Raw genomic sequence first — 24,303 nt, 5'->3', positions numbered from 1 at the left:
ACCTCTTAAGAAGAACTATTTCAAGTCTGAAGTGAGTCTACCCTGTTCTTGGCAGTATATAAACAAAGCGTAGGTGAAAGTGCCACCTAGTCATTCCTCTCTCCAGCTAGAGAGAAGATTCTCAGAGGGAGACCTAGTGGGGAAGCAAAGGGAAACCTGAGTCCCCTCCTCTGGACCTAGGAAGCTGACATCCTCCTAGGTAGAATGGAATGAACTGAGTTTGTTCTACTATTTTGAAAATATGAAGAGTTTTGGTAATTCCGGAACCAACCATGGGTTCAAAAGAATAAGATGAAAGGTACTGAGCTCACATTTGTCATCATGATTGTGAACATTCTTTGTAAGAAACGGTAATAAATCTGATCGCTTGATATGACATGTGGCAGGCAGGCATATTTCTGAAGTAGCTTCTCGTGAGTTCTCCATTTTAAAGAGGCTGCAGCTCGCTGTTCAGCAGCTGTGAGTGCTGGAATCAAGTCAGGCAGAGAAGATAACTGAAAAATGAAATGCATCAAAAAATCAATTATAAATAAATTGCAGCACTCAGTAAAATTACTCAGTCTTATAACACATTGGGGGAGGGAATACTCCTCATTTCAGAGTTCAGGAGACATCTTAGTTGTCACAAGGAGATAATTACCTGGTTAAATCAAACACTTTTAAAAGAAATCGTTAAGTAAAAAGTATGATTCCTGGGAACCAAATTTTGAAATAAAAACTACACACATTCTTCTTCCTGTCAGATTATCATAGCAACTCTTCTAACTGCAGTAAAATGTATTACATATTATTACTGTCAACAAGCTTTGACCTCGTAAGTCCTACCCTTTTCTTAGGTTACACAGAGGCTTAAAAAATAATAATAAAGAATAAATTTCTACCCTTTTGTCCTATTTGCTATTCTTGGAATAACATTAATGCTAATGAAAAATGAAAATATGAATATAAACTCCAAAGACAATAAACAACAATCATGGTAATTTAAAATTATTAATGTAAGAAAGATAGAGGAAATTCAAGCTGTTCAAACTCTAATAGGCTTTTACCGACCACCTGCTATGTGGCATGCACTATTTTACATGTTTTCCAAACATTCTTTCATTGATGCCTCACAATACCCTGTAGAGTAGGATAATATTAACACAGCTTAGAATGTTTCTGAAAGATGAAGTTTACCTTATTTTCTTGAACACTGCTTTCTCCACCAGTAGACATAAGTTCCAAGATTTCTGGAAGATGATCTATAAGAGCATCTAGTACCTTTTAACAGAGATATTGATTACTGTTACAGTGATTACTATGTTTTTTCTAGATTAATTCTACATGTCAATTTCTATATAGTAATAGTGTTGTTTTTTTTTTTCCCAAACAACATTTTGGGGATTTCTATTTTCTTACTCTGCCATCTTCTTGCTGAAAAGTCTTAGAAACATGATCAACTGCCTTGGCCAACCTTCGAAAAGAGATTAGTGTACCTGCCTCTTGACATTGTTCAAATAGTCTAAATCTGAGATAGCTACTTCTACAAAACTAATATGTTCAAAAACTGCCTCCAAACTTTTGACAGGTTGTTTAAATTGGATAATATTCTCGGTGATATCAAAATATTCATGAGCTGCGCTTTGGCAAACTAACAGTCATTTAGGTGAAAGGAATATCTAAATATAGCATCAAAATAAAGTATTTCAAAGTCTTCATAAGTACATATTAAGTGGTAAAATACTACACAATGGCAAGAGAAAAAAGTTATAAAATGTGATACATGATTACAATTGAGTAAAATAAAAACCTTTATATAGAAAAGAATATTCATATAAAAAAAGAAAAAGAAAACAAATAGTAACAGTAATTGAAATTAAAGGCATCCTTTTGTCTGTTTTTTGGCACTTCCTAAATTTTTCTTAATAAACAAATATACATATACTAAGTTTTAAAACTGAATATATTTTAAAACCTAATTTTTCAAACTATCTTCCCAATATCCTGTTTATGATATAGTGGTACAACAATTTGAAGCTTCTGGGGCTAGTCAGCTGAAAGAGCTGACACAATTCCAAGAAGTAGGGGAGAAAAGGCATTGGTATATTTGGACCAAACATAAAAGAATTAAAAATCAGAGTAAGAAAATATTACCTCCAGTGATTCATCTTGTAATAATGTTATTAGTTCTTTATGTATTAAATATACTCCAGAATTCAGAAGCTTAGACACCTAAAATATAGCAATAAAGTCTCTCAGATTTGAGACTACTAGACAGATACAGGTTATAATAATAATTTTTAAAAATACATCCGTGTTATATATTTATTCTAAAATAAAGCCATGTTATAACACAAATATAAAATTAGATTCTATAAAAATTAATGGCACAAATAACCAGCTTTCTAGTCTGCCTCGTGACACGCTGGAATGTGTGGACACACATGGGGTGAGGAAATACAAAAGAATGGGATTTACCAGAGTCATGACTTTCACATCAACAGCAATAACAAGCCCACAGGGGCCTCTAGTTCACATTTTAAAGTATTAGAGGAGCCAACAGGGTCTTAAAGGATATCCTAGGCATACAAGTGTTCATACCAGTTCAGAACTTCCCAAAGGGTAGCTTCTACTGAAGGCCTACAGTGATACTGGGGTAGTTATAACTCCTAAGAAAGCAAACCAACTTTCCTTTTCCCCATCAAAGACTTTAACCAGCATGTCAGGAGTTGGGAGAGTCCAAAATAATACAGTTCCCCTTGTAGATAGTAGTTTTTTTTGTCTCCTCCTTATAAACTCGGAGCCCACAATGGTGAATTTACCAGTTTCTACTTCACCTTATTCTTTTTAAAACACACTGGGCTTCAGTAAAGTTTTATTTGAAAAAAAAAAAATGGTCCCTGGATAAAGAAAGTGTTTTAAAATTCTTTGCTCTAACAGGGTTGTTTTTGACTTGTCAAAAATATTTCCAAAGTATTATTATTCTGAAAAATGAAAACAAAGAATATAAAAGCAATTATCAGACTCTAGCATTAACACTGTTAGAAAAATTTAAATCCACCAGTGGATTTTCATTACTTAAAAAAAAAAAAATTTACACTAGCCCCTCATTTTATGGAGAGGCACATCACTCTTATCCTACCTGCATGGTATGATTGTGGTAGAATATGGAAACTAGCCACCCAGCTGATACAGATCAATGATTATCAAACTCACTTCCACCAGTGAAACATATTTGTATACACATGTACATTTCCATATGTTTAATTATATGGTGCTATGACTGCTATAAAACATAAATAAAATTAAATATTAAAGTGATGAGGAAAAAAAAGAAAGTCTAAAATTGCATAAATACTGCATTCTCAGGCTCCAATCTTGTACAACTCCCTCTGGAGACCACTGATCTAACAAGTACATGTGGACATGGTAACCAAGCCTAAATGACCATTTAATGCATCTTGGAGGTGAATATTCTGCTCAGCTGGCCAGTGCTTTTTGCCCTATCCCCGCTCCTCCGAAAGTAGAGTTCTACAGCTGTGTTTTACAAAGATGATATAATTGTGCAGCACTGAAATTAATTTAAAGAGAAGATGTCCAGGATTTTGTATAATGCATATATATTTCATACCAGAAAAAGTGTTATTTTAAAAAAGCAAAACTATCACCCAATAGCCAAAAAAATATCTAAGCAACATTAATAATGATGCTATGGATGGATATCCTGCACACTTGCGGATAATCAAAGCGCTCTGACATAGGAACACAGTGCAAGGAAGGGGGTGAAATATTCTCACTGAGAATAAGAACTTGTACCTCTTATCCAGAGGTTTTTATGTGTCAGTTTTGAAGCTGAAAGTTACAGCTTACCGTATTTATTGCAACCACGGCATACGTGCACTTCTTGCTGTCATTCAAGAAACATGCCCCAAATTTCAACTTCAAGGGTTAAAAAGTTAAATTCATCATAAAAGTTTCAATTTACTTTTGCTCTTACTTTATAGTCATAATAGCAGAATCTAAAAGCCTTGCTCATGAAACACCAACCATTTGTAGTAAAAATAATTAATGTGTCTCAATTTTCTATTGGTTCTCAAATGCTTAAGTTTAGGTGCAAAGTTAACTGTAAATATTATAAAGCATATAAAAAGTGATTTTACTTTAAAATCTGCATCACCCATATCTACCACAATGTCTGGTTTAAACACTTGGTATAGATATGCTGAATGAATGGGTTAATAAAAGAATACACAAATATAATGTATTTATGGAAATGGATTCTGTAAACATGCTAAAAAAGAAGAAAATTATGGAAATTTTTAAACAAGATTTAAGACTAGAACATGAAAGAGATATCCAGTCTATATCTTATCATCTATAAGCACAAAATCATCTAGTATACATAGGTAGAATTAACAACAAATGTAAAGTGATATCAAGTCTTCAGACTTACTTCATAAAAGCAAATAGCAATAGTGTATCTGACTGGTACTTCAGGGTCATGGCAAAGGCAGAAGAATGTAGAATAGAGTTCCATGTGGAAGTTTTTAGGATCAACAAAAACAATCATGGCCTGGTGGAGGTGGAAGGGAGGAGATGAGTGGGAAGGAAAGAAAAACATGCATCAATACCTAATATTATAATCGTTTCACTTAAATTGAAATCATGTTCTCTGAATTGTAATTTAATTAAAAATCATATTTGGAAGATCCAAATATGTGTCTATCATTCTGATTTAGACATAGAGATATAAATTTCACAAATATTTACTCTGCACGTACTATGTATGCTAGACATAATGCTTAGCAGCAAGTGTCAAAAATGGCAATATTTTGAATGCCATCTATGCACATATTTTAAAGTTATAATAAAAATCCTCAGTAAATATAAATACATATTTATTACCGGAAAGTTATAAGCACAGTTCTTCCGTACTGAAATATATTTCTTCTCCTGCTCTAGGATTTGGGGTGGAATCTGGTTTTCATTGTGTCCATTTTCTTGTTGCAAACCCAATGTACAAAGTTTCTTATAAAATTCCAAAAATCTCAAGTGCTGATCTGGAGTGAAAATTCCTAAAACAAATACAAAAACCTATGCTCAACATTTCAATTGAAAACAAAATTTAAAAAGGGAAAATCAAAGTACAATAAAAATATAATTGGAGCCAAATACTTAAATAAATGGTTACAGATAGTTTATAAATAAAAGGAACATGAAAAGAGTAACTGTTAGGAATCTAACAGATCACATTATTTTACCTCATGTTAATTCCAGTAATATTTTAATTTCAAAAGTATAACTTACATAACGCAGGAACTATATCTGCATTAATTGCTGCAGCATGTATCATATTGTAGGCCACTAAAAAGTCACTAATAGTAACACTGTGGCTATTTATACATCTGCTATTTTCTTATAGTAAATGTTCTAAAATTGCTGGCAGAAAAGACACATGCATGTGTGTATGTGTCTCTGCAGGGAAGGAGCTTAAAAATTGAATCTGAAAGACAGCAAAGTAAATTCAAAATATTTTTAATCAATGGAATGGTTCCACTTCATTAACTATCTCAAGGAGCTAGAAACTCATAATATATTGTTATGAGTTCATTATTAAACAGTCTATCTCACATTGATACAGAAAGCTAAGAACTATGTGTTCCACATCCCAAGCTGAACTTCTCTAATGATATAATAAATTATTCAATAAATGGTTAATAAGTGTATACTTACTACATACAAATAGTTAATAAGCCTGAGCTTCTATTATCACATACCAAATAATACATAAGTATAAAATATTCAGAGATTTAAAGAGCTATGCTTACTGTATTCTGTCATTGTTCTTTCAAATAGGTTCTATTGGTGAAAAAGTCATTCCTAAATGTGTTCTAAATGATGCTATCAAAATTCTAAGATCTCATAAGATTTTTATATACTTAAGAGTTAGGCTTTACAATTAACTGAAGAGCCAAAATTTACACGACTGAGGTAGAAAAAAAAGGGAAAAATTATCTACAGTCTCAAAATTCTTAGGATATATCATACCATATAGTCCATGACATAGTTTTCCTAAATGGAAAGATAAAGAAATAAGAATTGACTCATCTGCTTTGAAAGATTTTTCACAAAATGATTTCACTAAGGGAAGTATAGTTTGACTTCTGTCATCTGGAAAACAAAACAAAATAATACATACTTTAAATTCAGTCGTCCACATTGCACATGTGGAAACTAATACACACACAAATTCCAGAAAGAAAAATTACTATGTTAGCCTCATAGTAACAGAAAATACCTGAAAGCAACAATGATGGAGGTGGGTGGTGAAAAAGGGGTAAGAGTAGGCTTGAAATGATCAAAAACTTTAATGTCAGGTTAAGGGGTTTGGACTTCATACTGCAGGCCATTGGGAACAGAATATAAAGAGTGATTATGAATTAAAAAGCTAAGATGATTGAGGATTTGAGTCTGAATAACTAAAAGAATTCTAACACCATTAACATAAATAGATAAATAATAAGCAAAGGAAACTTTTCTTATTCTCTTTTACACATATCTCATACTATGCTACAGCTTAAGCCCATTTTATCATTTCATTTTTTACTAAAATTACATTAGCTTATAATATGTTCTATGTATTGAATTTCAACACTTTTACTTCTTGGATGGCTCTTCTTTAAAAAATTAATCAATTATTTGAGTACATCTGCTTAGGTCACAAGTATCTGATATACTGGCGATTTTTAAGTCTCAATTCTAAATGCTCTCCAAATTTCTCACAGTTTTCTTAAATTTCAGAAATGAATCACTTCTTTATTGTCTGGAAATACTAAGTAAAATGCTGTAACAGGCTTATGAGTATTATTATTACTATTATCATTACATTTCAGTGCCATATCTACTATTTTTGTTAAATGACATTCATTCAACACACTGTATTTCTTACAGAACAAGCCTTGTAACTAAGTAGGAGTAGAAATATGAATAATAAATGGTCTCTGATTTTGAGAAATGTAAACTGGCAAAAAAGCCAAACACAAAAAATATAAGACAGTGTGATCACTGTCTTAATAGCTGGTATAAGGCAGGGATCTATAAACTATTTTTGTAAATATCCTAGGCTTTGCAGGCTCTGTCTCAACTACTCAGCTCTGTTCTTGCATCACAAAAACAGCTACAGACAATACGTGAACAAGTAAGTGTGGCTCTGTCCCAATAAACTTTATTCACAGAAACAGGCGGCGGGCCAGATTTGGTCTAAGGGCCATAGTTTGCCAACCCTTGGTGTAAAGGATTTAGAAAGATGTCAGGGAGGACACTGCATTTAAACTGGGAACTAAAGAAGCAGAAGGATCATTCTCAGCAAACTATCGCAAGGACAAAAAACCAAACACCGCATGTTCTCACTCATAGGTGGGATTTGAACAATGAGAACACTTGGACACAGGGCGGGGAACATCGCACACCAGGGCCTGTCGTGGGGTGGCGGGAGGGGGGAGGGATAGCATTAGGAGATATACCTAATGTAAATGATGAGTTAATGGGTGCAGCACACCAACATGGCACATGTATACATATGTAACAAACCTGCACATTGTGCACATGTACCCTAGAACTTAAAGTATAATAATAAAAAAAAAGAAGCAGAAGGAGTTGGCTAGGAGAAAAATAGAGGGAAGGAAACAATAGAGAAAGAAAAAGTGTGAGAAAAGACTAGAGATGTGAAAGAATCTGGTATGCTAAGGAAGTGGGACTGGAGCATCAGACACAAGAGGAGTGGGAAAGAATGGTAGGAAATAAAGCCACAAACACAGGTTAGGCCCAGCTCTGTGATAAACGGGTGTGGGCAGTAAAAGAGAAAAGATCAAAGATGATGGCAAGGTTCTAGTCTGGAGCCTGGCGATGCCCCATTATTAGAGGAAAAAAGATTTATTCATTCACTTATCATGTATTGTAGTTTTACTCCTCTGGTTTGTCATATTGTCTAAATGACTGTTCCAGAATTTCCAAACACAATTATTGTCCATACTGCAATAATCTTTAAGAGGCTTCCTAGAGTTCAGATAAAATGTTGGTAATCCAAGTAAATGTAATACTATAATTATATGATTGAATTCTGTACCTAAGTACTTGACATTTACTCTTCCAAATTTCTCTTTATCAAAATAGTTAATGTTTACTGATAACTAATATCCAGCATTAGTCAAGAGTCTAGTCATACATTCAGTAGAGCAGTTAACTGTCTTCGTGACACGACTTACATAACACTAAGGAATATCTCTTTACCCTCTCCCACTCAAATACCCCATCCCAAATTTCTCCCCCAATGGCCATGAGATCTCTAGCATTAAAATATTATTAAGGAGAGGAAACTCATGTAGACAGTGTCTCAGGATCTGTCTTAATGTCAATTAGGTGAAAAAGTTAAAGTCAAATCCTTAGCCCTATACACACACAAGTCAGTTAAGTTTTGATGGGAGAAAAGAGAGATGGAATATGTAGCAACACTGTATGCCATGTGGTACTGGTTTTAATATGGTTTGTCTCCATCAAAATGCCTGTCAAGGCTAGGCCCCAGTGCAGCAATACTGGAAGGTGAAATCTTTAAGAGGTGGGGCCGCATGTGTCCACCCACTGGCTCCACCCTCATGGGTTGACTGGTGAAGTTCCTGTGGTATTGAGATCTCCTTCACAAGTGACTGGGTTAGCTCTCGTGGGACTGGGTTAGTTCTCCGGAGAGCAGGTTGTTACAAAGTCAACTTCTTCTGTTCCCTCTCCCTTTCACAGGCCTGCTTCCCCTTCCACTTCTCTGCCACGTTATGAGGCGGCATGAGGCCCTCATCAGAAACAGGTCAGATGGGGCTGCCTGATCTTGAACTTCCCAGCGTCTAGAAATGTGGGCCAAAATAAATTCCTTTATAAATTACCTGGTCTCAGGTATTCTGTTATAGCAACACAAACTGGACTACGACACCATGAGGGTAAAAGTGAAAGCCAAGAAGACACCAAAACAGAATGAATCATAAAAAGAGGGAGAGGGAGGCTTAACATAAGAAATTCTAAATCTACTTTTATTCTTTATTAGTGACATAAAACACGTAGAAAAACTGTTTTCAGAAGCAAAGATGTAGCCACATGATTTACCTGTATCAAATATATCAAGCAGATTAACCAAAGTTTCAAAAGCTGCAAGTCGTACACTGCTGCCTTCATCCCTAGAAAGTTCTATTAATTCAGGGAGCACCACATTTTTTGTAAGTTCTGTCCTGCACAATAAGCAATGGAAGAAAATAAATCAAATCAATAAAAGTGTAGCAAGAACTTACTAAAAACCAGTGACTGGGCTAGTTGCTGCAGAAAATATGAAAAATCATAAAGATACTGTTCCTGCTCTCCAGAAGCTTTCAGTCTTATTGGGAAAGCACACCATACATATAAGAAACATTAATAGTAATTTCATAATGATTTAAATCAATCCCACTTCCTCCAGCACAATATTGTTACCTACAGAAATCTTAATAACTAAGAGTTTATATTAAACTTTATAAATTATAATATAGTTTCCCATTTTAAGCGACTTCAGCAAAAATCTGGACTAATTAGAAAAACTTAGCAGTAGTAACTGCAGAAACCTAAACAATATATTTCTATCTAGATTTCAGGGTATAAATTATTTTCCATTCACCTAATACATGAAATTACGGTAACTAATTTCTACATAGAAGATGATATATGACTCTAGGTGTCCTACCTAGCAGAATGACACATAATATAAATGCTTTTAGGGAGTATACAATATTTATAATACAATCACAAATAGTTTGTATTCAACATTTTGTTTCTGCTTATTCCTCATGATAAGGTGTCACTGTAATGACAAACACTCTGATCAAGGAGAGCCTTGTGATGTGGTTAGCTTTCTTGGGTACAAGATGGAAAATGGCATCAATTATAATTGACATAAGATGTTGATGGAGTCCAAGAAAGTTATTAAGAGCTGTAGAAAACTTTTAAAAATTTCAGGGCAAATCTCAAAGACTCTAAGACAATGCTGTCAAGTAGAACTTTCTCCAATGATGGAAATGTTTATCATTTGTACTCTGCAGTAGGGTACTATTGAGCATTTTTAAAAATAAGTTTATTATGAATAAGGAACTAAAGCTCTAATGTTAATTTTCCTTATTTTAAACTAAAATAGCCACATGTGAGTAGGGGCTACCATATTAGACAGCATACCACAATGACAAGGACTTGAGCAATTGAAGAGCCACAAAAAAAAAAGTTTTTCTGAGAGATTGATCTAGATCACACAGATAGAGATGTTAACACTACCAGTACTTCACAAACATTCGGCAAATACAGGATGTAGACAGAGGAGGTAAAAGAGTAAAATGTGACAGAACATATCCAAAGTTCATAAAAATTTATTTCCTAAAAATTTTGCTCAGAATATATTTGTATACCTACTGAAATCCTTGAATTTATTAACAGTGAAAGAAAATAGTTTAAGAAAAATAATTTCATCTCTATAGTAAAAGTTATTTCCATTCAATCTTTAAACAGAGTTCTCTTTTTTTCAAAAACATGTGACAGTGATGCAAATTCAACTTAATTATCTCTGGGCATTAAAAACGAAAGTAATCATAACAAATAACTCTTTCATTAATTGTGTTAAACTTCCAACACAACACTTAAATACTATTTAGCAAGAGTGGACACAGGACAGAGTACACTACCATACCCTGTGTGACATTCTACCATACCCTGTGTGACATTCAAAAGCCTTTTCAGAGCCTTAAATATTGGCCCAGATTTTTAAAAAATTAACAAAGGTACAAATGACTACAATCTGATTGTCCTAGCTTGTGCAACAAAGAACCAGATGAAATCAGTGCAACTTCTGCTAAAAATGAGAGGTTCCAATGATTTTTGTACCAATTTTGAATCTTGTTTTTAAAAGAAAAGATTTCCCAAGATGGTTTTTAGGTAAGACTCCCTTTAATATCATACTTCTAAGATTGAAATGAGATCAGTTCTTATGGGTGAAGAGACTGGCTGCTATGCCTCTCCTGAAGCTTCAGGCACCCATAGAACAAGGAGAGCAACAGCTGGGCATGGTGGCCCACACCTGTAATCCCAGCACTTTGGGAGGCCGAGGCAGGCGGATCACGAGGTCAGGAGATCGAGACCATCCTGGCTAACACGGTGAAATCCCATCTCTACTAAAAATACAAAAAATTAGCCGGGCGTGGTGGTCGGCGCCTGTAGCCCCAGCTACTTGGGAGGCTGAGGCAGGAGAATGGCGTGAACCTGGGAGGCGGCGCTTGCAGTGAGCCAAGATCACACCACTGCACTCCAGCCTGGGCGACAGAGTGAGACTCCCTCTCAAAAAAAAAAAAAAAAAAAAAGAACAACGAGAGCAACAAAACAAACATTGGAAGCCTGAAGTTGCACAGGAGCTATAGAAAGACTTCCATTAGAGTGTAGTCGGCCCTCAACATCTGCAGGTTCCGCATCTGTGGATTTAACCAACCATGAATAGAAAATATTCAGAAAAAAATTTCTTCTTTACTGAACATGTACAGACTTTTTTCTTGTCATTATTTCCTGAACAATACAGCATAACTATTTACATAGCATTTATATTGTATTAGGTATTATTAGCATCTAGAGATGATTTTAAACATGTGGAAGGATATAAGCAAGTCATATGGAAATACGAGACTCTTTTATATCAGAGACTTGAGCATCCTCAGATTTTGGTATCCAAAAGAGGTCCTGGAACCAAGTCCCCAAGGATATGGAGGGACAACTGCAATCCCATCTGAAATAACCCAATAATATAGTCAAAGAATAGCCAGTCAAACATATTCCAAGTATGGTTTATATTGGGCTATCTTTTCTTTCCTGAATCTAGGTGTCTGGAATGATAACTAAGCAACTAAGGTGAGAAAAAAAGAAATTAACATTAATCAAATGCCTACCACCATGCTAAGCACATTCCTCTTTATCTCTTTTAATCCAGACATAGAGGAGGTACTTGTTATGATCATTTTTAAAGATCAAATATAGCCTTTCAATGGCATGCTTTCATGGAAATGGCATAAGGAATTCAAAGTATACCTACCCAATGCCCTGGGCTATATTTTCTAATTGCCGACACATACAAGATCGAACTTCATATTCTACATCTTGACAGAGTGATTTTACCAGAGGAAGTATTTCTCGCTTAATGCTGAAGGTGGGGAGAAAAGAAACATGCAAATGAATGAGTGTTTCAGAATAATATTTCCAAACAATTATCATTAAAATCTTAACTCACCTTAATAATAACAAATGTACTTTAATAGAAAAAAAATAATAGTTTACAAGGTATTTTACATATGTTATTAAATTTGGATATTAGCTACTTGTAAATTATGTATATCACACAGTCTTTTTAAAATAATGGTTAATTTTGGATTGGCAGTTGAAATGTCTATAGCTAAAATAAAAGGCTGTAGCAGTAGAATATCTGAGTCTAGCAACCATCAACCAAAATATTCTTCAGCTTTACTCTTGTATCATAATTACAAAACATTCCATTCTTTTCATTTGATATTTAATAAGCAGGCAAGAAGTAGCACATGAATTGTAAACATGCTCCATAAAACCTCACAATAAGTTAAATTATTCAAAATAACAAATTCATAACAACAGTGTAAAAAAGCAGAAATTCTATCTTTATGCCACTGCCAATTTTGAAAGTCGATAAGACAACGCCGTTTTATCCTCAAAACTATATTTGGTATGAGATAGGGAAGATTAAGATAGGAAGTAGGAAGAAAGTTAACCTTACCAATTCTGAAAAGTTATGAGATTGAAAAGAAAGGCATCTGAATAAGCAAATTCGTCATGAGAATTCTATAAAGTTAAAATAGTTAAGATAACTAAATTTCTACGCAGTATGAAATAATACAAATATATTTGTTACACAGTCATTATACATTTTAAATCAATGTAATAAAGTAGACCAAAAATTACATACAGATACTCACGTGTGGGCATCAAATTTGTTGGTCAATTTTCCTAAAATTTTACAACTAACTAAACGAGACTGGACTGTTTGGGAAAGTTGTGCCTTGGAAACAAGTGGATTCAAAATCTAAAGAGAAAATTTAGAGAAAAAAATTCACAAAATTTTATACATTCATGCCACTCATGTCAGCTATTTCCTTCAGAGTATTTTAAAGTTCTAAATGTTTTTTAAGAACCTGAATTACGATTTGAGGTTCATGACTCAATAACTTGGATTATCTTATTTGTCTTCTGAGTTATTAAGGTAAAGATAATTAGAAATTATGCAATTAAAACAATTAGGAAAAAAACTGAAGTAAAGTTTATGGTGATTTTACAATGCTCTGTATGCACACATAAAAGTAGAATTTTGAAATACATATTTTAAAAAGAAAAAAGCAAATAATGACTAAATAAAAATGTATTTTTATTCCATATAGATTAATTTTTATATGTATCCTAATGGGATGAAAAACATTATAGCTTCAAATAAATCCTATTAAATAATTCTGTCATTTGAGTACAATAAGCCAAGTCTGATATTGCATTATGTATATACTGGGCACTCAAATACTACAACAGCCTGACAGACCATAAAACACTATGAAGATCAGACTCTGATTCTAGTCCCAGTTCTTTAGTTTGTCCAAAGAATCTCGCTATTTCTTTTTTTTTTTTTTTTTTTTTGAGACGGAGTCTTGCTCTGTCGCCCAGGCTGGAGTGCAGTGGCGCGATCTCGGCTCACTGCAAGCTCCACCTCCCGGGTTCACGCCATTCTCTTGCCTCAGCCTCCCGAGTAGCTGGGACTACAGGCGCCTGCCACCACGCCCAGCTAATTTTTTGTATTTTTAGTAGAGACGGGGTTTCACCGTGTTAGCCAGGACAGTCTCGATCTGACCTCGTGATCCGCCCACCTCGGCCTCCCACAGGGCTGGGATTACAGGCGTGAGCCACCGTGCCCAGCCCATAATCTCGCTGTTTCTAATCTCCAGTTTCTCATCTATTTAAAATGGAAATGAGAATATGTCTTACTAAGATCTCTTTAATTTCTAAAATTCTATGACTCTATAGTCAACTGGCTTGTTTCCTCTCAAAGTAGCTGGAATTACTGAATATGCATTGATAATTTAGAAGTGAAAAGTTTAGAATAAATTACATATCTAAAATCTTTGAAACCACATGTTAAATAATATGGTATTCTAGAGTAAAAATTGCATTATACAGCATATTGCTTTTCAAAAAATATAAAAATCACATGTCCATATTACGTTCAGCACTTAAATATGCATAATCATCTAGATGTTTGGCATCAAGTATGCAAACATCCTTATAACTAGAAAATCTTCCCATTTTCAAGCCAGTATTTAAGCATTGTGATAGGACCATGAACTGTATGAAGACAAAGAAAGGACAAAGACACTTAATGAAGTCAGCAGAAGACATTTCATTGGCTGATGACTCTTTTTTTCAATCATGACATATTTGGAAAGAAATGTGTATAGGAATAATATTCAAAGAATACAAAATCTTTTCATTAGTGGATACATTTTCTTTCCATTTTTCTTCTTCTCTCATTGTAATTTATTTAAAGTCTTTAGAGAAGAGTATGCTGTTCAATGTTGAAAATTAATAGGCAAACAACATGTTGGGAATAATATTTGTAAGTATAACAAAGAATTGGCAACCATAATAGGCAAATAGCACATATAAATAGTGATTAAAGGATAGGATCAAACAATTGCAAAGGAATAAAGAGAAACTGATATAAATATGAGAAAATATTCAACAGCACAATAATTTAAAAATTCCAATTAAAATGTAATTCCATTTTTGGCCCATTAAATGTAATAGAAACACTATTGCTGATAAAAGTCCAGGAAAAGAGCATCTTCACATATTGTTAGTTAAAAGCTTAAGAATATTAATGCCCTCTGATCCATTAATTCCTTTTTGAAAGCTACAATTAAATTATCTGAAAAACAGGAAGAGCTCTACAGAAATGTTCATTAATGTCCTATTCAATAGTAAAATATAAGCCTGAAAACAGGCTTAAATGTTTCACAAGTAAAATATTCTGCAGCTACTATCAAATGAGTTTTAAAAATATAGGAAAGTAATGCTAAGTGAAAAACAACCATATATAAATTCAGTATGATCACTGATATGGCAAGCCAATCAGCAACCATATATAGGAAAAAAATCTGAAAGGAAATACATCAGGACCTTAAAAGTGAACAAGTACAGAGCTATGAATTCTTTTTTCTTCCTTCTATATTTTATATTTCTCAAATTTTCTCCAATGTGCATGTGTTACATTCAAAATGAAAAACAACTTTCTTTTTTAAAAACCATTTTTGACAAGAAAACTTTAAAAAAAAAAAACCTTAGAGTGACTTACTTATTAGTATTTGCCCCCATGAAAGTATTACCTCATGCCGTAGGGTTTCTTTTGGCAATACTTCTATAACAGACAGAAGAGTTTCCAGCCATGCATTGCTGACACCTAGTTGACAAGAGATAAAACATACTAAATTAAACGTCTCACTTCAAATTCAGTTTCAACTCAGCCATTAATAGTTACAATAGCACTTAATGATAAAATGGAAATAATTATTTTCATTACTATTCTAAAAAGTTTCTCTATTATTTTGTCTCAGTCAACATCTAGAAAATTTTTATATTTTTAAAAATAGTATTGGTGAGATATCTTTAAACCAAGGTTTGCTCTTTTATTGTACAATACTATAAACATGACTGCTAGAAAAGGAAAAAAAACTAACAAGAAAGTATAAATCATAAGATGAATGAATGGATCTTCAGCTTTCAAGGATATTAAATTTTGTGGGTTTTATAAGACAGCCATAGCTATTTTAAGTCATTCCACTGCTCAACTCCTAGGCAGCATGGCCTTACTCAGTTATCCTCATCAGGCTAACAGTATTTATATAATATCATGGCCATACACAAAAAAACAATAAACAAGTATATAATTAAGCATGTCGGGCCCCTGACCTGTGTCCCTGTGTTCCAGATGCAGGAGAATGACTTGGAGGAACGAGTGGGTATATGCATGAATTGACACTGATTCGTCCTGCAGAATGGTCAGAAATGACATTGCAGCCGTTAACTGCATTTCCACTCCTGCAACATGCAGGGCTTCCTGTATAATCAGAAAGAGTTTGCTATTTACATAGATGAGAGATCACAAATTATAATTTTTAAAAATCCAAGGTTGTAGAAACTAAATAGTCATATTCCACAAAATTAAGATATATGACCTTTAAGGATATGTACTTATTTTGGAGAACTATATTAATCTGCCCCGATCATTTAACTCATTAGACTACATAAAATTTAAGTGTCTTAGGATTTTATAAGATAAAGTAACTTTCCATCACTTTACTGAATAAAAATTATAAACAGTACGTAAACCTTTAAGCAACAGAGTAGAAACTTTTGATAGGTTTTAATTTCTGTTTTCCTGTTTGGATTGTGACAGTTTGTCATCCTACCTAGAACAATGTCAAAGCTCAGACAATCACATGTGTTTCCATTATTTGTATCTGTGTTTCATCATACATTCTATTATAAAAAAGAATACACTTAAGAGTATGCAAAATATTTCCCCTTTAAACAACTGAAGAGAACACAAATTACCATGAAGTAAACTGTTTTCAAAAGAAAATTTCCTAAGAATATGCTTTTAAAAATTAATTATATTCATAGTCATCTCCATTCACCATTTAAAGAATTTTAAAATGCATATCCAAAATTAAAGCCTACATTATAGTATGTTTTCAACACACCAAAGAGTCAAAAAAAACTATCTTTCTACATAAGCCTCAAAGATATTACTGTACTTCTCTATGAGAGAGAGACAGAGAGAGAGAGTGTTTGTGTGTGTAATGTAAAGGCAACAAGAAGTATTACTTGTTCAATTATGGCAATAATGAAAATTTCCCTTATATGCCTATTTCATAATATAATAAAGTTAGTAGAACAACCTGGAACTTAGTCATAAAATAAAGTTTCATATCAGTGATCTTAGGAATATTAATCCTTCTGCATTATTTCCTAATCTATAAAATGTGAATTATAGCAACATCTTCATGAAGATTTGAATCATTTAAACAGAACTTTTGTGATTTATCAACTTGTGCAAAATGAACGTTTAAATAATTACTATTATATATTCACTGTCTTCTGTCTATATTACCTTTGGATATCTAGTTGGAATCTCAGTTACTCGCACCTTCACTGATCTCTCCCTAAAACCTGCTCCTCCTGTAATCTTCCTCATCCTGATAAATAGTAAATGACATCTCTGCCCTTCCAGCTGCTCAGCCCAAAAACTGTGGGGTCATCCTTAACTCTTCTCATTCCCTCACTCCCCACAGTCAAAAGACCAATAAATCCTGAAGGGTCTACCTTCAAAACAGATCCAGAATCTGAACACTGATCACCTCTCCTGTTGCCACCCTACTCCAAGTCACCATCTTTTCCAGCCTCAATTACTCAAAAAACCTTTAACCAGTCCCTGATTCCATCACTGTCCCTTTACTATCCATTCTCTATACTGTAGCCTGAGAAATTATTTTAAGAAATAAGTCAGATAATGTCACTTTTCTGCTCAAAACTCTCCAATGGGCTTCCATCTCACTCAAAGGAAATGTCAAAGTCCTTTTAATGACTTACAGTATGTGTTCTCAGTTCCACTTTTTCTGGATTTCCATATGGCTGGATCCCCTACCTCTTTCAAGCCTCTACTCAAATACCACCTTTTCAATGAGGCCTTCCCTGATGACCCTACTTCGAGCTGAGAGTCACTTCCTTACCCCAGTTCTCACTACCCCCCTTTACCGGTTTATTCATTACCATCATCCAATACATAACATGTTTATTTGTTTATGGCCTATCTTTCAAAACTGGACACAAGCTTCATGTATCCCCACCTCCTAGCACACAGCAGGCATTCAGTAAGCAGCTGCCTGGTGACTAAATGTCTCTTACCCTCTCACCTACGCTTTCTGCTCTTGATGCTCTCACCCTTCACACACATTTTGCACATCTCCCAAAAAGTGGTTTCAAGAGACTTTGAGGTGAGTCCTAAAGATTAGGAATTGGCAGAATTAGATAGAAGGCAAAGCAAAAATGGATCACATAGAAATGTATTCTCAATCCTTTATCATGTCCATACTGCTGTCTTCTACCCTAACATCTCCATAACCATGATTTGGACCTATATACCCAGCCTTCTTGATTCAGCACAGTGGGACACTGTCAGTCATCACAATAGGAGATAACATAGGGATTTCTACAGCAGAAGAAACAGAATAGTAAACCAGCAAGCTAATAACTGGCAACTCTAACAAACAATTGTCTACCAGATGCCAAAACACTCCTACGCACTGAATTCTTCCTCACGGACTCTGCACTTCCATTCATCATTTATTAAGGCATGACTTAAAGCAACGCTAAGCCTTCATGTGGTGGTGTGGGAGATCTGGCAGTGGCATTTCCTGTGGCAAATGTCTATGTGCTATGGTTAAATGCCAGAAAACCTACCACATATTAGAGTGGCTGATTTTTGTTTTATTCTAAACTTTTGTATCACACACAAAAACATTATTTTACATGTTTTTTCAACCAAAAGTCAATGACATATCATGAGAGTTCTTGGCTGAGAGAAAGAGGGAAAGAATGTTAGAGTAGAAAGCAGAAGCAGCAATTGGTCTCTGAAATCAATCCTCCCATACCCCTTTGTTTTAGTGTTCCCAAAAGAAACATTTCTTCCACACTAACAATTTGGGGTTTGGAAAACACTCTTAAAAGATTTGATGTGGCCAGTATACATCACTTACAGGTTTCAGAAGGCACAGCTTTTATTTAGAAACAGAAAGGACTTTCCAAATAAATATTAAAATCAATTGTGAGGGCCACAATGTACATTCCAGTTCACATGAGTCTGTTAACTTCCAAGAGACGCAATTCTGCCCCCTCTTAAAGTCATTAAAGTCCTGGGTTTTGTACATATGCAAACTTTATACAAAAGAAGAACATGAGAAGCTCTCCAACTTCATATCTTCTTACTGTATTACTTAGTCTTGACTCCCGCAGCAACATTTGCCCCAACTATTTTGCATTTAATTTTCGAAAAATCCTCAAGTCTTATCAGGATTTGGGTTTTTCTCTTGTTGTGCTGACTTCAACATCTGGGACTGTCCACTGTTAAGAAACCAGCACAGACTAAGAGATTTCATCACTGCTAAAAATCAACTGATTTTCTAAACATATTTTTCTGAAACATAATACAATAAGAGTTCAATACTTACCAGTAAGTGTTCTCCTCCACAGAGTCACACCCTCTGGACAAACATACGTGAGATCCATACTCTCTGGATAAATAAGTGTGCATCCTCATGGACCTTGGAAGACACTGAAAAGTAAATTCCTCTATTGCTTAAGTGCATGCCTTAATGCCAGTTACCATTCCTCTTACATTACTATTGTACGGCTGGCATCCCAACTTGAATTCCTCAAAAATGAAATGAGACATTAAGAGTTAATGGTACATTTCCAAGTTTTAAAAACTGTACCCATTCAAGGAAGGAAAGTGCAGTAGACATGTATGTGTTTAAATTCGCTCTTTAGTTAGCATGAGTGGTGCAAGAAAGCATTTTGTAAAACAACATAATACACTCCTTGCAGAGAGGGAAATAGCTCTGTCTCCAACAAGCCTGTATTATATCCATCAGGAAGATATTTCTCCTTAAAATACACAATATAGAAAAGCATTAAATAAATCATTGGCTTACTCCAAAAGAGCAAGTGTTTAAGTTTCACAAATTCTGAAAAGAATCTTATTGAATAAAACTGAAAAATATATTTATCATGAATAGTGCTAGTAAAAGGTAAAGGAACTCTAAAATTACAAAATATCTGTGTATTTTTAGAGATAGCATTGATTATTTTGAAATTAAATAATAGGGACTTCTATACTAAAATACTGAAGATCTGGGACATATAAAATATCTAGAGTATTAAAGATCATAAATGTGGGAGTTTTTAGTAATTAACATAATAGCGTAATAGCCCTCTTCATTATAAAATCATGATATTTATAAAAGACTTTCAAAATAGGTTAAATATGAATAATTGAAATATGCCAGGTTGTAAGATACCTTTAATGATTATACCTCATTATTTTCCCTATCCCTGATTGCCACATTCCACCACTAAAATAAAGGGTGTAAAGGACTAGATGAGATCACTGAAAATCAAAATCTGAGAGGGAAAAATGAAGTGAAGACAATAAACAGAAATAACAAAGGGAGATATGTTTTACCATTCCTAAGTCTGTATTTCAGTGATTAGCAAGATTCATGAGGAGGTACACATAAAAATATCCTTAAGAACTCTTTCCATAAAGGAAATACCAATAGTAAGTATCATATGACTATTGTAAATATACAATAAAATATGCTGCCATGCAAATCATGAGAACATCAAAACGAACAAATCAATTTAAAGACCATGGTTTTGCAACTGAGCCTTCCAGCTGCACTACTCTGCTAAGTCATTTTTAAACGTAATAAATTAGAATCACAGGAATTTCATAATTTAGGCTTAAAATGTAAATAAGCAGCAATTCAAAACTTTGCAAAGAAAGGATGTGCTTTTCAAAGAAATAATCTTGTTAATGGATGTGAGTTATAAAGAACCATTCCTTCCGAATGAGTCACTGTAGCAATATTTAATTAACTCAATATTTTTTTCCAAAAATTATACACAGTTCTCTTAGAAAAAAAAGCAGCCATGGAAAGTCTAGCAAATATCTATAAGAAAGAGGAAACAGGGCTTTTTTTCCCCTGAGTCAGTCATAATACTTTCACCTTCTATCCTAATCTCTCTCAAAAGTAGCTCAAAGAAAATCTAATTCTGAAGATAATATCATTTTAATTTCATTCAAGTCCCAGCATCATACTGTGTGTTCTGGGAAACTGGAAAGAAGTCAAAGATAAGGATCTCTACCTTTGAGTGATTCCTGTTGACTACATACACTCACTCAAATGCTCAGTTATGTTCAAGGCACTGTGCTGCTAGGTGCTAGAGACCTAGAGACCCAGCAATGAGCAGGACTAACAATGTACAGACACCTAACTGCACTGGCAGTAGAGTCTTACTTAATCTGATTTCAGGTACTGGATGATTTGAAGCTGGGCTGTCCTCCCCTGCAAAGGACAGTCTATTCAGGACTGCCCTTATTCCTACTGCAGAGGGGCTTACCAGGGACTCTGCAAGGCTGTCAGAGAAGTCACTTAGGCTCTCAGTCCCTCAAGACCCTCTTCTAGAATCAGCAAATACCCCCAGGCCCAAAGCAGGCCCCAACTTACATGCTCACTTTTCTGGGTATTTGTTGTCTCTTAGATCTTGGAAGGGTAATTTTTTACTACCCTGTTAGTTTCCATAGGCCTGTATGCAGATGATTTTTATGTTTTGTTCAGCTTTAAAAATTATCCTTGCCAAGAGAGTTGATTAGAGTTACCTAGTCTGCCTTTATTGAAAGAGGAAGTTCCCTTTCCTGTTATTATTCCTTCTTGATTTAATCTTAGAATGAGATTAACCCCAACGTTTCTATTTATATACCTGCATAGGTTCTCTGTGCACACATACCCCTCTACCATACCCTGTTCACCATCTCCACATCCACACAGATCAACTGATTGTTTTCTAACAATACGTTAGAAGTAATCAAGAACCTAAAATTAAATATTTTGCCAAAACATTTGTGATATATGTCCTTAATTTACAGTTTTAGTTCTTAAGCTTCCTTATTTTCTTGGTGTAAAATTATGTTTCCAATAGCAGTTCTCCACTTTTGGTCTTCATTTTCTCTGTAGACAATCTCCTCCACACAAATGACTTTAAATGTAATCTGTATAAATTTTACTTTTTTATTGGCAGACCTGTTCAGAGTATCACATCTATATATACAACTCTCAGCAAACTCTACTTCAGATGTCTCAAAGGTATCTCAAAGGTAACAAGTCCAAAATTGAGCTCACGGTATTTCCTCTAACACCTGGGCCTCCTCCAGTCTCTTGTCCTAATGTGGGCTTTCTCTAGTCTCCTATCTTAGTGTGTGCCACTGTTACCCACCTGGTTTACAAACCAGGATTTCAGGAGTTATCCTTGATACTATTGATTTTTTATTGCTCATATAGTCCTGGTTTTGCTTGTTGTCTATTTCTTTAATCCATCCACCTCTCCAACCAGGCTACTTCCACCCTAGTCCAAGCTATTTTGAAGGTTTGCTCAGGTAAGGGTAACAGATTCCAAGTGATCCTCACCCACTACATCCCTTCCATTCCATCCTACATCACTCTCTTCTGATTGATTTTCGACTTTACAGTCAGCATGAGATTTCAAAGCATTTAAAACTATAATTTGAATATTCTCTTGCATAATGCACCTAAGGATCTCTGTAATTTGGGCTTTTTCACTGTCTCAGCAACTCCTCTTGCTTTATGCTCTAGGCACACTGATTTTCTCTCAGTTCTTTGAATCTGCACTCAATCTGCATGCTTCTCTTTCCTTCTCAATGCTGGGAACGTTTGCTTTCCTATCTCCCCTTATCTTGCCCTTCATCTAATTATTTCTCTTCATACATGTAATGTCACACCAACAAAATAAGGAAGCTTAAGAACTAGAAGTGTAAATTAAGGACATATATCACAAATGTTTTGGCAAAATATTTAATTTTAGGTTCTTGATTACTTCTAACATATTGTTAGAAAACAATCAGTTGATCTGTGTGGATGTGGAGATGGTGAACAGGGTATGGTAGAGGGGTATGTGTGCACAGAGAACCTATGCAGGTATATAAATAGAAACGTTGGGGTTAATCTCATTCTAAGATTAAATCAAGAAGGAATAATAACAGGAAAGGGAACTTCCTCTTTCAATAAAGGCAGACTAGGTAACTCTAATCAACTCTCTTGGCAAGGATAATTTTTAAAGCTGAACAAAACATAAAAATCATCTGCATACAGGCCTATGGAAACTAACAGGGTAGTAAAAAATTACCCTTCCAAGATCTAAGAGACAACAAATATCTAGAAAAGTGAGCATGTAATTTGGGGCCTGCTTTGGGCCTGGGGGTATTTGCTGATTCTAGAAGAGGGTCTTGAGGGACTGAGAGCCTAAGTGACTTCTCTGACAGCCTTGCAGAGTCCCTGGTAAGCCCCTCTGCAGTAGGAATAAGGGCAGTCCTGAATAGACTGCCCTTTGCAGGGGAGGACAGCCCAGCTTCAAATCATCCAGTACCTGAAATCAGATTAAGTAAGACTCTATTGCTAGTGCAGTTAGGTGTCTGCCAGAAGAAAACATATTCCTTCCATGAGAAAGATATCATCCTAGGCCTCAAACTATTTCTACAAATAATTTGTCAAATACAAGACCAAGCACATAATCAATAATATCAACACATATAAGGAGATAAGATAATAAGCAGAAACAATACAAAATATAAACATACCAAACGGAGCTCCAGGTACTAGTGCTATATGATACACACATGGTTCAAGGGGATAAAAGATACAATTGAGGATTTCAACAGAGAATTCTCTAAGATATAAAAAATGGCAGATTTTAAAAAGCTAAATGGAAATTCTAGACTAGATAAATAATCAAAATAAAAATCAGGTTAGATACAGATGAATTAGCGAGACAGAAGGTGTATTAGAATAAAACACCGATGAATCACAAACAGAAAAAAGGATGGAAAAGAAAGAAAAGAAGATAAAGGACATGGAAATACTATTAAAAGATCTAATATATATAAAATTGGAGTCTTAGAAGGAGGAGAGAGAGAAGATTAGGCAGAGGCACATGTAAAAAGATATCTGAGAATTTTCCAAAACTGGCCAAAGAAAATAAGCCACAGAGTCAAGAAGCCATAAATATGCCTCCATATTTCTAGAAATCTACAAATACACAGTGTAAAATCCTAGGCTAATAAAAACATCTATTTAAAATGCATGTGGAAGACATTTTCAAACAGACAAAAACAAAGATAATTTGTTACCAGCAGACTTGTACTGAATACTAAAAGGTGTTCTTCAGGCAGAAAAAAAAAAAAGATTCCAAATGGAAATACTATAGGTAATAAAAAATGATAGCTATGTGGGTAAATCTAAATAGATATTGGTTAGATAAAACAATATCTAGGAGACCTGAAATATATAAATAAAATAGCTAACAACA

At 34.5% G+C, this 24,303-nt stretch overlaps 1 protein-coding gene across 12 annotated transcripts in view; it reads right to left on the bottom strand.

Annotated features, from left to right (window-relative positions):
• Positions 1–24,303, bottom strand: part of PPP4R4 (protein phosphatase 4 regulatory subunit 4) — a 107,242-nt gene that overhangs the window by 32,971 nt on the left and 49,968 nt on the right. For 2 of the 12 annotated variants that reach the window (XM_002825063.6, XM_024232000.3), the window contains exons 4-14: positions 16,051–16,198; positions 15,468–15,541; positions 13,020–13,126; positions 12,110–12,217; positions 9,127–9,248; positions 6,028–6,150; positions 4,885–5,054; positions 4,433–4,552; positions 2,134–2,211; positions 1,177–1,260; positions 312–494 (exon numbers count right to left, since the gene is read on the bottom strand). In XM_002825063.6, the coding sequence (XP_002825109.2) occupies positions 312–494; positions 1,177–1,260; positions 2,134–2,211; positions 4,433–4,552; positions 4,885–5,054; positions 6,028–6,150; positions 9,127–9,248; positions 12,110–12,217; positions 13,020–13,126; positions 15,468–15,541; positions 16,051–16,198 (1,317 nt within the window). Of the gene's footprint in view, positions 1–311; positions 495–1,176; positions 1,261–2,133; positions 2,212–4,432; positions 4,553–4,884; positions 5,055–6,027; positions 6,151–9,126; positions 9,249–12,109; positions 12,218–13,019; positions 13,127–15,467; positions 15,542–16,048; positions 16,199–18,899; positions 19,102–19,128; positions 19,264–19,370; positions 19,475–24,303 lie in introns of those variants that run through there. The other 10 variants (XM_054530465.2, XM_063715723.1, XM_054530466.2 and 7 more) reach the window with 10 other exon arrangements.

The sequence above is a fragment of the Pongo abelii genome, chromosome 15 (assembly GCF_028885655.2).
Source record: "Pongo abelii isolate AG06213 chromosome 15, NHGRI_mPonAbe1-v2.0_pri, whole genome shotgun sequence".
NCBI lineage: Eukaryota > Metazoa > Chordata > Mammalia > Primates > Hominidae > Pongo > Pongo abelii.
This window is presented reverse-complemented; position numbering and strand designations above follow the sequence as displayed.